The sequence below is a fragment of the Dermacentor variabilis genome, chromosome 3 (genome assembly GCF_050947875.1).
Source record: "Dermacentor variabilis isolate Ectoservices chromosome 3, ASM5094787v1, whole genome shotgun sequence".
Taxonomy (NCBI): domain Eukaryota; kingdom Metazoa; phylum Arthropoda; class Arachnida; order Ixodida; family Ixodidae; genus Dermacentor; species Dermacentor variabilis.
This window is the reverse complement of record NC_134570.1, coordinates 93,213,102-93,226,425: the sequence shown is the minus strand read 5'-3', so window position 1 is coordinate 93,226,425 and position 13,324 is coordinate 93,213,102. Positions and strand designations below refer to the sequence as shown.

Below are 13,324 nucleotides of genomic sequence, written 5' to 3'. Positions count from 1 at the left end.
CGAGCGGTAGTACAGGTAGACAATACGTCCATCTCAAACAGTTTTAATAGTTGGCATACGTTGTAGTCACTGTATACGAACATGTATACATACTAATATCCATAAGACTAAACCAAATATGCGCTCCATTACAGCAATACTGCTGTAATGGAGTGTTTTCCGTTCAGTAACTACTTAGTGAAGATAATTTCAACATCCGCAAACTCAGCGCTAAGATCTTCAAAACAACATTTGCATTCTGAGAAAATGATCAGACGGTACAAGTAAGTGTACAAAGTTGTTCAGCCAATATTAGTGTGTCTACGCACCGGCCCTTACGTGTGGTCCTTAACATTCGTGATCTGGCTAACCAAAATAGGAAGCCCGTTTTATTCTGAGGGCAAACGAAATATATAAGTAAATAAGTAAGTAATTAAATAAGTAAATAAGTAACTAAGTAAGCAAGTAAATAAATAAATAAATAATGTAGCCCCTGAATGCAAGCGTGCGCGAACTGCACCGAATACTCCAAGATATCAGCCCAAGCGCAGAGTCAGTGCCAACGTAATAAATTTTAAGGCTTATTGTAAGGCTTTAGGTGACGTCGTCATGCCCGAATCACTGATGTGGCTCCAGTCACCGCCTTAACGACGTAGCTGCATAACTGAGCAGTTACAGTCGCCGGCACTCAAACGAGATTTGTAGCTTCTATATTTCCGATGAACACTTTGGGGCAGACGTGCTTCGCAGCTACTTGCGACGATTCGCAAACCGCACTCAGAGAAAACCCGTACAAAGAGATGCGAACTTGTGCGCCCACGCTGTGCCTGTCGTGACTCCCGAGTGTACATTTTAGAGCGCGGCTCTTAGGCGCCCGTTCTTGCGACGAGCGTCGGCGTAACCGAGCGAATGAGCACAGCGAAAGATGAAAGCGAACGCGGAGCGCAGCGTATACGATGGAAGACGCGAGGAGGAAAGCGGAGAAGAAGGGAGCAGGGAACCATGAGGCGGAAAGCGAAGGAGGAGGGCATAACGAAAGGGTGAGAAGAAAAGCGTAGTGAGACGACGATGTCCACGAGATGGCGCCAGAGTAGCGCGCATCGTCTGGGAGGTCTGTCGGCGGCAGCTGCTGTGGATCGCGCCCACGTGTCACCCATGCGCTGGCTCTCGCTATCTGCAGATTATCGAGGCAGTCGCGCCAGATTTCGCTCCGTTTGCAAAGTGCCGCACGAGACCGACTGTCAGCGCCAGCCAATATATCGCGAAATGAAAACACGTATAGAGATGCGCTCATATTTCGCATTAGGGAGTATCGTAACCATCGGCGATTTTTTTACATTCTCCTTCTTCCTCCCCCCCCCCCTAAAATTTCGTTCGTACCGCTTTTTCTGCGTCCCAGGATTGAAATATGGCTCTCGGACGTAGTTTTAGTGTGATAAGAAATAAATAGGAGCTAGAACAAAAGAGACCCACCGTGGTTGCTCAGTGGCTATGGTGTTGGGCTGCTGAGCACGAGGTCGCGGGATCGAATCCCGGCCACGGCGGCCGCATTTCGATGGGGGCGAAATGCGAAAACACCCGTGTGCTTAGATTTAGGTGCGCGTTAAAGAACCCCAGGTGGTCAAAATTTCCGGAGTCCTCCACTACGGCGTGCCTCATAATCAGAAAGTGGTTTTGGCACGTAAAACCCCAAATATTATATATATTATAGAACAAAAGAGCTAAACTAAAAAGCTATCACCCCGCTAACATTACCGCAGTGCGTTGTCTGCTACGCTGCAACTGACACGGGGGCGCCACCATCGAGGGGTGAAAGCGCGCGAGGAGAAACGAGCGCGAAGCGGGGAAGGGCTGCGGTGGTGGCGCTACTTTTAATCATTGAGGAGTTTTAACCTTGGTTCATAACGGCCGTTTCCAGACAAATAAGATGACCAACTTTGCAGATGTACGACAACATTAGTAATCGATACATCAAATACCCGCACCTGTGTAAGCGCAAGTTAATTCTCACAAGTTGGCTTACCGATATCATCCATCACCATACGTGCTTTCATTTCGCGATATATTGAGGCATCGCACCAGTCACCGCACCGACTGGCAGAGCCGCGGCGCGCAGACCTGCTACACAGTTGCCGCTTCCCGGCAACTGCAGCTTACGCAACCGTAAACTTTATCAGGAAACGCTTGTGGCGAACGCTATGCGCGAAGGCGAGCTCTCTGGTTCTTTTTACGTGCACGCGTAACTGCCCACCTCTTCAAGCCGGCGGTGTCTGCATAGAATGTGTCTGCCTGAAGCCACGAAGCAAGCGAACGAGGAGGGCGCCTGGAGGTGAAAATAGCGCGCTGGGAAAGTACGCAGGAGGGCGAGGATGGAAGGATAGTTGCTGCTAGTGTTCCACTTGGAAGGGGCGGTGTGTTGCGCCACAGATCTCTTGTTATTTATTGCCTAATGCCTTACCTATGTTAAAAAAGAAAAGGGAGAAAACCGACGAAAGATTCCCACAGCCAAACTTTCTGAACCCCTATTGTGAACTTTTTGTTTTTGCATGCCTCCGTTGTTTGTCGTTTCCCTACTTCCATCGATCTTTCAATCGCCGCTTACTAATCTCTACTGCGGACACGTTTACTTTCCCCCTGCTCTCGCTAAAGGCTTCAAGGAGGCCAGTGGTGCCTAAATCGACCGCTGGGCAGATATCGTCACATTCTAATAAAACATGCTCCATCGTTTCCTTAGCTTTACCGCAGCAAGCACATTCTTCTTCGCTTTGTAAGTGCTTGTTCTAAGGCATCCTGATCTCGCTTCGAATTCGAAAAGCAATGAGCTTCCCTTTGAGTTGTTATAAAGTGTTTCTTTCTTGATTTTGTTTATTCGTCTTTAGTTACTAATAACAGATTTCTTTTTTATTGCCGTCACCGATGAGATTATCTCAGCTTTACCGACTTTCCGCTTGACGAACTTTGTTGCCATGTTGCTCACCATACAGGTCGCATAATTGCTGGTAAGTTTCCTAGTTCTTTTCCTCCACTGTGAATCAATGTTGATCCCAGCCCATTTACGTTCTTTCATATTGCTCAGTCGCTCTTCATGATCAATTTTACTATGAGCTTCTCTCACTTCAAAGCTTGTCCAGGCCATATCATCCTGCTCACTTTCAGTTGTAGTCTTCCCGTGAGCGCCCAATGCGAGGCGGCCCACTGACCCTTGGTTGCAATCGAATCGATCGAGTCCTAATTGTGCCCCTGATTTCAAACAAACAACCGAATTTCCAAATGTAGGTCTGTAGGATAGATGGATAGATGTTCAGAGCGTCGCCTTTGGAACGGGGCGGTGGGTTGCGCCACCAAGCTCTTGCTATTATTGGCGGCGAGGAGTTACGGAGTCGCCATCTATCGGAAGCGCCTCGCTGGCGTAGTATGAGGGATCACGTGGCGCGCTCCTCATAGGTTTTGCTGTCAGCGCTCACTGAAAACACCACGCGCGAGCTCTCCTGGACATTTCTGTAAGTACTTTCGAAACGAGAGAAGTTTCTTACTGTCTAAATAATAATCTTGGGCAAACTGAAAGCACACAATCGTTTACAGACGCTATCTCTTTACCGAATACGTACAGTGAACGCCACTGCGCGCGGTCGCCGCGATGGAGTCTCCCGAACCGGCTTGCGTGAAAGGTAGGTAAACGCTCAGAGCAAACTATCTGAAATATGTTCTTATAGTGTTTGTATAACTAAATGGAGCGTAATAGAATGAAGCCTCAATGAAGCGATCGCGCAGATTCGCAGCGACCGACTGCGCGTCTGCATGCTTGTCCGCGCACTGTTTCGCTATCTCCGCGAGCGCGTTTTCGCACCGTGCCATGAGCTTTAGGCCGCAGAATATGAGCATTTGACAGTATACAAGCAACCATTGTTGCGTGGGCGCTATCAGAGCTGTTCAAAAATAATTTCATCGTAGAGACTTCGACGCCTACGGGGACTGTGATGTGCCGTCGTGACGATTCAATCTTTTTTTTCTTCTAAATTCTTGGACCTTTCAATACTATTTCTCGAGTTGCGTCGCACTGTATGTTTATCGGTGTTCTCAACGTGCAATTCCCCGCTGCTCCTTTTTTTTCTAATCCAGTGCATTAATTCATAACACAAATATGACCATATGCATGCTTTTTTTAAATGTGCTTCTTACCGCTGCCTTTCCACTCCACTGAACTTGCCAGTTTCTATAGCATCGACAGGTTCACAGACCAAACCGTCATGACATTAGTCGGGCAGCGGACTCGGGCGAGCGTTTCAGTGAGCGTTTTCAGAACATCGCAGACCGGGCGCCGTAGCAGAAATCTTCCTCGCGTCTGTGCTTGCTGCATACCCGAGTTATAGCCGATGACTGTTTGCCGGTTTTATGTTTCGCGAGCCAAGCTTCACACAGCTTCTTGTCCTGCGGCTACGTGTGAATAAGGCTGACACCTATGGCTGACACCGTGCTCCGTTGCGTGCGTCCGGCATTGCGGCACCGAGCAGTAGCCTACCATGTTGTGCGCCTTCAAAGGCAGCCACTACCTATTGTAGTGCTTTCAAGCGTTGTAAAGGAGACCCTCGAAGCAGGAAAATCTCGCCACTAAATGAGGACCGCAGCGCATGAGGGAATTTAAACTCTCGTTTTCAGCTCGTTTCAGCGCGCCCGAAGCAGCCGACGCGGCCGCTATGTCCACGTGATCCCTCCTAGCACGTCACGCCGACGGTGGCGCCAGCTTTTCCAGTGGTGGAGCTCGAGGCCAATACTGCTTTATATCCTACCTAAAGCCCCTGGTCGGCGGAAACGTGTATGGAGGGGCTTTAGTCCTACCTAGGTTAAACAATAAAAAAAGAAAAAAAAAACACTATGAACTCCCACACCCAAATTTTCTGATCCCCTATTGCGAACTGTGCTTTTGTACGACGCCGTTTTTTGTCGTTTCCCTACTATTATTCCACCAATCCTCCTATCGCCTCCTACTAATCCCTATTGCGGACAAGCTTACTTTTCCACTGCTCTCGCTGAACCCAAGGGACATTCAAGGGCTTCAAGGAGGCCAGTGGCGCCTAAATCGACCACTGGGTAGACGTCTTCACATTCTAATAAAACATGCTTCATAGTTTCTTTAGCTTTACCGCAGCAAGCACATGCTTCTTCCTTATATTTGTTGATCCCGATCCGATCCAAGTGTCCCGATCTCGCTTCCAAGAGTTAGCTGGGTGCGCGCGGCAAAGTAACGCCATCTATAGGAAAGGGTAGGTAACGTTGAGCGAAGGCGGGAAGGACAAACGAGGCGAAGAGTCGCGGAGTACGAAGGTAGGTAGAGGTGCACCGGGTTGCGACCGGGTTTACCTCCTCTGGCAGTTGCCACAGGTATTGTTTGCGATACAGGCTTACTGGGATAACATCGTCCTCGCGCGCCGTACGCTGTGTGTGCAAGCGAAAGCGTGCGACGGTGAGCAGACGATGGTGGCTCAATCTCGCGTGCGCAAGGCGCGCGCGAATGACACTGGGGAAGGGGGAGAGGCGGTGCGTTGTATACGGCCGCGCGCGGTCGCATGGGCTTTATCTCGAAAGCGACCTGCTTTGGGCGTACAGTCTAGGTGGGCCGACGGCTCGTAGTTTTGCTTGCGCGGTGTTCCCACACCCCAGTTTGCGTTGAAGCGTCACTCCGCTCGCTGCTGCTGCCACGATTCTTCACGCCAGCGTTTTGGCAGCGTGTCCACAGTCATCGAGTATGAAGCGTTCATGTTTGCCTGAGCGCGCTAACACCATGCTGGTTGATTTAGTTAGTAAGCGAATGTTTACAATGGTGCGTATCACTCCGGCTGCTGCTGCGTATGGCTCAGCTGCGCGCGCCGAGTCTTGAATACGATCTGCGATGCGGACAGTGCATAGGCGTCTAGGCGCACCGGGGTCCGATAGCGTCGCGCGCGCAATAGCACCCATATGCTTGCGCGACACCCGCGTCCACGAAGTGAAACATCACCAATTTTTCTTTCACCCGCATTACAGGTGCCGCCGCTGTCGCGGTCGTGAGCGCAGTCTGGTGGTGCTTCAAGGTGGCTTCCTCCGCTTTCCTCCTCGCGTTCTCTCCATCTTACATATGTCGCTGCGCTCCGCGTTCGCTATTTCACCCTCCGCTATGCTCGTTTGCGCAGTTTCGCCATGGTACTACGCCAACGCTCAACGTACAAACTGGTGTCTTAAGAGCTGCGCTCTAAATACCCTTAGTTGTGGCAAAGGGAGACAGGCTTGGGGGACGAGCACACCATTACAATATTCAATGGACTAGAGACCAGTTAGGTGGACAAAACCTACTGCTAACACTTGGAACATCAAACAGTTGCTACTAGCAGGCCGTCAGCTCCGACCATTAAAATCCAGTGAAATTAACTCGCATTCAGCGTCAATTCTGTACATTTTCTGTCACTCCCTTCATTGGCGCATGTTGAAATCAGCACCACTAACTTGGGGCTGACGAGCACACCCTCACATTCCTAATGTAGCCAAGAGGTAGGCTTTCTTTTTCTTTTTTTGCATGTGTGCAAGATTCAACAGTAAGGACACCACAAATGCAAGAAAATGGCGGCAGGTTTTAGGCAAAACAGCTTTTATTCATACTTTTTTTTTTGTACTAACAGTTCAACCAAGATTACATGCGCTCCGAGATCAGTGCCCGGTGCAAATCTCAAATTAATACAGGAAAGGACAAGCGCCGCACAGGGTTTGTTTTTTATGCTTTCTCTTCCAATATACATGTGTAGTGCGTACATATATATGTATACATGTATATCTTCAAACGCCGACTTCTCTCACAGCTAGAATAGCAATACAGTTGACCTGTTTCGTGACAACCCTACATATATGCTGAACATGTATATGTATATATATCTCTCTCTCTTCTCACACATACCATCTAAACATTATTAATTACACACTGCAATAAATTATGATAAAATATTATGATTTGCAGGAAAATAAAATATCTATCTATTCTACTTACGCTGTACACTTGTGCGACTGCAGTCGCAGAAGAACCGAAGAAAAAAATCTCCCATCCGTTCTTTGAGACAGGAGGACCAACAGGCATGATAACATTGCCGCTTATGGACATGCGAAAAAACGCCAACGATTTCATATTTATAAGGCTATGTACACGTGGGTGCTGGGATCTGTTATTCACACAGCATTCTGAAGACATAGCAGAGTGCAGACCTCTGGACACACAGACACACACACACACATACACGAATGACAATCTCAACTGAATGTGCTTGACTTTTTAATTCTGTCAATCGCAGCGAACTGTCCTTCTCCTTATGGATAATATGGCATGCCAACATTCGCATAAGAGACTTCAATAATCTTGGTCAATTATCTGACAGCCAAGATTTGAACCAGATTGGAAAAATGTAATGTTAAAAAGTTTTATGTAGGTATCCCCCCTGGACTAGCCCTGAACATTTTGGTCTTAAAGGTGAAACTGCTAACTTATAACAATGTTTTATCACTTTATGTTAAACTACTGAGTAAAACGAACTTATGTCAAACATAAATGGGACTGTGGTATTGCCATTTTTACACTTACATCAGCTTCCCCTTTAGGCATCTGTTTTATAGAAAGGCTATATATGCCCACGCGTCCGTCTAAGTGCCACATGTTCTGACCTTAGGTACTGAAACTGAACGAAAGATGCACGCAATATTACTCAACATAGGGCAGCTATGCCGAAAGAGCAAGTTGTTTAGCCATGTGCTGCACCATTTTGATTACAGAAGCAAGAGCATGCAGTAATCGCTGTCTCAAGGCCAATATAATCAAGCGTCAGCCCTGTTAGATTATGCAGTCCCAAATCACGAAAACCCAACTACCCAACTGTACTCCATTCTATTCTACTCTGCACTGCTAGTAAGTCGTGAAGCTTACAATTCGCTGCAATTAACACACACACAAAAAAAAATTTGCAAAGGCTCAAGGCAGGTCAAAGTGCTGGAAAAGGACATTACACTGAACAAGGAGCAACATCAACTGCAGCATAACAATAATGCTTGCTCGAACTTGCATATCAGTGCCACGCAGCACAACGTTAGAGGGACACAGAGATTTTTAGCATACCACCACCACCACACTACCATAAGAGTTACAGCTACCTGCTCGAGCCACACTGTGCATGGTGGCATGCACACAGCTGGGACGGTGGCAGTGACAGTACGCTAAAGCTCTCTAATGCCCTGTGGTAGCGTCCCCCTACCCAGACTTTACCTGCAGTTTGTTTGAGCTATGCGAGCGATTGGCCTTCAAGGTTCACCCGTTTGGCGTAATATGCACGTAAAATAAGAGCGGCAAGCTAGACGAATAGGAGCTGGTCAGTAGCGGCACTAATTTCTGCCCAGCATCAGCTACCACCCTGTTTTTGCACTACACTTGCCATAGGTTGTGCTGCTCGTAACTTGAAAGCGGGCAATCATGGTCATTCAGGTAATAAAACACCAAGAGAAATAGTCGTGAAACAAGCGGAAAGATAAGAACATAGGAGACAGTAGCCGTGCACAGAACAACCAAGTCTTGCAATATCCACAGGCAAGCTCCTCCACGTCAGAAAAAGAAGGAGAGTAGACCTGGACACGTAATGACTATACCGCAGCTACGGTTCGTGTGAGCTGGCAACAAACAACAAATCTAAACTCACAGTGGCACCACAAAATGGACACAAGATGCGGAAAGGCGTACAAGTTCACATACATGGCAGCCCATCAAGTAACACCAGAGGGCAGCAAAGGCATCCCAAGGAATAGCCCACATAGAAGAACAGCAGTGGACACGCTATGTACACACCAATACAAAATTTGTTGCTACTTAAAACATGCATTGGATTGCCGACTTCCCTCGGCACCTGACACATGCAGGCTGGCAAGAGTGTGTGTTGGCCATGGTCTGAAAGGCGTGGTGGCTTGCTATGGCCCAGGGATTTATTACAGCCTTCATCAAGCCTTTGTTTGTGAACTTGAAAACACATCCACAAGATGATGCCAAGAATACATGTTACGCATGACACGATCGGTCCAATGCAGGCCTCTGAAAAATTTGGACATATTACTGCCTTGTTACTCCTTATTTCAAGATGTGTCGATGTCCAGCCACCCTAGATGAGAACATTAACAATGTTCTTCTGCACAATGAGCATTCCTGGCATGTTCGGCATAGGCTATAAATACAATGTTACCAAGAAAAAGAGTTAAGGTAAGATCACGTACAAGAAATTCAAGAAAGAGCTGGAGTCTGTTGATATAAAAAAGAAATAGTTTCTTTCATGAACTAGCCGAATGTGCGAACTTCATTTGCAAGCGCTGCTCCGAACCGTGGCCAGCACATCTCTTGGACGCAAATCTCCCACATATTGCAGTGGGGCACAAACAACCATCAGGTTGAAAAACAAGGTGCTCATTACAACTACATCTAAACCAGGTGCCAGTGCTTCCTATACGAGTAGTAGTGCTAGTGTTTCTGAATAAATGCCTACCGAAAGGGAACACTGTGCTTCAATGTCTTGAGCTATGTGCCAAGAGCAGGGCCATGGTAGCAAGAATATGCTTCATCGCTGGGGTGACTCATAAGAGAAACTACAGCCCTAACCAAGCGAGGCATGAAGGCTGCCAAGTCAAGAAGAACAGATAAAAAGCAACGCCCTTTAAAATGACTTAAAAAGAGTTTAGCAGCACGTAGATTAAATTTAAACATTAATTTCAGTTCCATATAAAATGAGCACCAGTTTAGAATGTATAAAGTTTGCTCAGTATGGCACCCACATGGTATTAGGCTTGACAATCTCTTACAATTTGCAGCAATGACAGTTCATGCTAAGTACAAGTGGAAACGAGACAAGAGAAATTCACCTTCGACGGTGAGACATATAGAAATGCCTTTCCTTACTCGTGCCATTAAGAAACGTGCCGGCTGTTTTAATTGGGCAAAAGAATTAATTCCTGCAACATGTGTCAAGCCACACCCTTTCTATGGAATTGAATACGCTAAGCAAAACATTTCAGATATGTACCACTGCAACGTATTGCAGACAGAAAGCAGGGGACGTGAAGTGAAACCAACAGCAGCCAAAAAAAGTAAACATGGCAACAACATTAGCATTGTTACTTCACATGGGTAATGGTGCACGCTGCAAGGGGCCGACTTCAGATTGACAGCCAGCAGGCGGAGGGGGGGGGGGGGCGAAGATATCTAATTTGTACACAGTCAAGTGCTTTAAGAACCTTTGTTCATAATAACAAGTTCGAGAACCACTACAAGGGACAGGTCACTAAGCTACAGGTCTATGAAATACTAGATGCTTTACAGTGAAAAAGTTGCAGCGGCATCTATACAATAGAAAGATAGCAGCAGCAGCAGAAGCAGCTGCAAATGCGAAAATTCTTTTTGCAGCCTGCTGCTCATTAACATTTACACGCTGTATGGCGACATGTTCACCAAAACATGACAAAAACCTGCCTATTGTCAGCGCAGCTACGAATTGTTTTATTTTTTTCATGACCTGTATCACAGCTTGTTGGAAAAGAGGTGAGAAAGGGAGCGAAACAGTGAAAACTGCATCCTTTCTTCTTACACCATCGAAATTTTATGCCATTCAGGTGCACAATTTTTCCTTCGCATGACATTAAATGTCATCATTACCAGGGCCATTTCATTTCTTCACTGCTCAGCTGTACTGCTGTACTCAGCATTTTCCTATCAAGAATGCTTCAGTAAGCACAGCATTTCTGACAAGAAAGCACTCGGCATGCAGTGTTAAAGAAACAAATGCCGACAAGCACGGAGATGGCTGTTGGGTAATAACACACACTCGAAAAGGCATAAAAATCTAAGGTGCAAAGGAGAGTAACAATGCGTCTAGCATCAAAGCTTCAATTCTTTTTTTTTTATTTTTACACAGTCTTCCTATCATTAAGGCCCAGGCAAAACAGTGGTAGCTGAGAGTGATTAGACTGCTCAGAGACATGAAAGCGTAGTCTTGGAGAGGTTAGAACAATGTGTATGTATAGCAGCAGTTGGTAAACCACTTGATGGTGGAAAAAAACATGAAAAAAAAAACAGAGTATGACTTGAAACTGTTTGGCACGTAACATATAATACCAGCAAAAATGTTAGAAAGATGAAATGAGAGAACAAATCGGCAGGCTCTCGAAAGCACAAAATTGTGTGTAACCAAGGTTCTGCCATAAATTGCACATTGTGTGGCTGACTGCATAGAATGTCGACATGATGTGTTAAAAGTACAAAAGCACCTGCCTCAAGCACCATCTGTCCTAGATAAGACTCGGAGAAGAAAATGAGAGAACTAGAGGTTCAGTAATGCAGCGATTCTTGGAAAGTGATAACAAGCCTGTGCTATCACCGCACAGTGCCAGTACTAGAAACAAAGGGAAACAAAACACCGAACGGTGCGCCCTAAGGCATAAGACAACCCTGTCATAAATTAAAATAGTTCCTAAAGCAAGAACTCGCTGCTAAATTTTTTGCACACGAATACTTGGGGCATACACCAATGAGAGTAATAAAATATTAGTCATCATAAAAGCAAAATAGGCTGAACTTTACTTAAGCTGTCTGGCCAGATTGCCTTGAGACAATGTCAAAACTATTTGTGCACTTACTACACTTGTTGAGACTAATTAAAGGAAACCATCTAAGCAGCTGAAGTACACCTACGTTTTGCTTACAGGACTGACTCCTTTCGCTTCTCTGCCATCGTAAGTACGGGAAGCAAGGAATGCACAGGTAACAAACGCCTTATGCATAGTGTGGTAGGTAATGACCAGGTACTACACCAATGGAACAGCCTCATTAGCAGACTGCCACGTCCACACACAGACACACACACACACATGGCGAATTAAACATCGGCAACATGGAAAAGGGACAGGGTCTCAGAACATTGCAGCAGAGCTATGCTATCCAAACGGCAGCCTCACACTGAGGACAAAGACAGAATCAAGGCTTGTGCCGTTTAACAAACTCTTTCTGAAACGAATATTACAATGTGGTCATAATTCAATTGCGTCATCGCAGGCGTCGTCGCAGACGGCTGTCCACGCACCGCACTGCGGGGATATGTATATCCAGACAAGGACAGCCTGCTGTTCCAGTGGACCCCTGGGAACGCTGGAAGCGAATGCCCCCTCCCGCTGGTGGGACAGTTCGAAACAAACAGTGAAGGCTGTACAATTGCTGTTTTTAACCGAGCTGAGAGCGATGGGGCAATCCTGTCCCTTGTCTGTGCTGTCTCTCCTGGTGACTATTGACGTTGTCATACCTCACTGAAAATGTAAGGAAAGGGGAAAGAAAGGACAAGAGGGTGCTTAGAGACATTGAGAGATACAGAAAAGGCCGTTTTTAATATAAAGGTCTACCAGTGTTGTATTTCATGCACTTTTGTATTGCTATTCTTTATTATTTCTGCAGTTTAATTAAGAAGAAGAGCCAATTTCCCCTATGCCTTCCCTGGCTTCTTTGTCTGTTGGCTTTATGTTGTTGTAACTAAGAAATAAATCAACTCCATGTTCGCCCTTATTCTTCTTGCTCGTACTTCCTTTGTACAGTTATATACAGAGCTGATATGCTTAGAATAGCAAAAAATGTTTGGTCATCCCAAGTTTTGCAGGCAGGGACAACACTAGAAAAACATTGCTCGCAAACACCTTTCTCTTTTGAAAAACCACGTAGGCAAAAGAAACAGGGAGAAAAATAGATGTCACTGCAAGAAGTGTCCCTGTATGCAGCCAAATAGCAACGCCGCAGGAGTAGTGGGAGCTAGCAACATGCACAAGTCCGACAGAGTTCTGCGATATCTACACAAAAAATTAAATAATTTTTGTCTCCATACTGTACAGAATTCTAAAAATATTGAAAAACTCTCAAGTTCTTTGCACTTTGCATAACAAGATGCCCTCAAAAAGCTTACCGAGCTACCCTTTTTTGGAATGTACTGCTGCTGTCTAACTTAAACCAAAGAATGACGAAGCACCTATAGCGACTTCAACAAACATGAGCTGCTAGAAGCCATCAGTGAATGCTTAAAAAGGAAGATGCATAAAGGGTGCAGAATCAAGGCACCATAACTAGACATCTCTAGCACCCTCTGCAGAAGAAGCAAACACACACTTAAAGCATGCTCATGTTAAATATGACAGTGACTACAATAATCTGCTGCAATAGGATAAGAATCTTCAAAAAAAAATGTTAAGGCAATTTTCCTACCAGTTAAATGTTATGTCAGGAGTGGCAAGAAAGACCTAGTCAAAGACCGAAAATACAATTTTCACTGTG

The 13,324-nt window shown here is 46.0% G+C and overlaps 1 protein-coding gene across 4 annotated transcripts in view; it reads right to left on the bottom strand.

Annotated features, from left to right (window-relative positions):
- Positions 1-6,570: 6,570 nt before the first annotated feature.
- Positions 6,571-13,324, bottom strand: part of LOC142576051 (pleckstrin homology domain-containing family G member 5-like) — a 747,630-nt gene continuing 740,876 nt past the window's right edge. For all 4 annotated transcript variants that reach the window (XM_075685967.1, XM_075685968.1, XM_075685969.1 and 1 more), the window contains one exon: positions 6,571-12,315. In XM_075685967.1, coding sequence (XP_075542082.1) covers positions 12,306-12,315 — 10 coding nt within the window. In that variant the 3' untranslated portion in view covers positions 6,571-12,305. The remainder of the gene's footprint in view (positions 12,316-13,324) is intronic.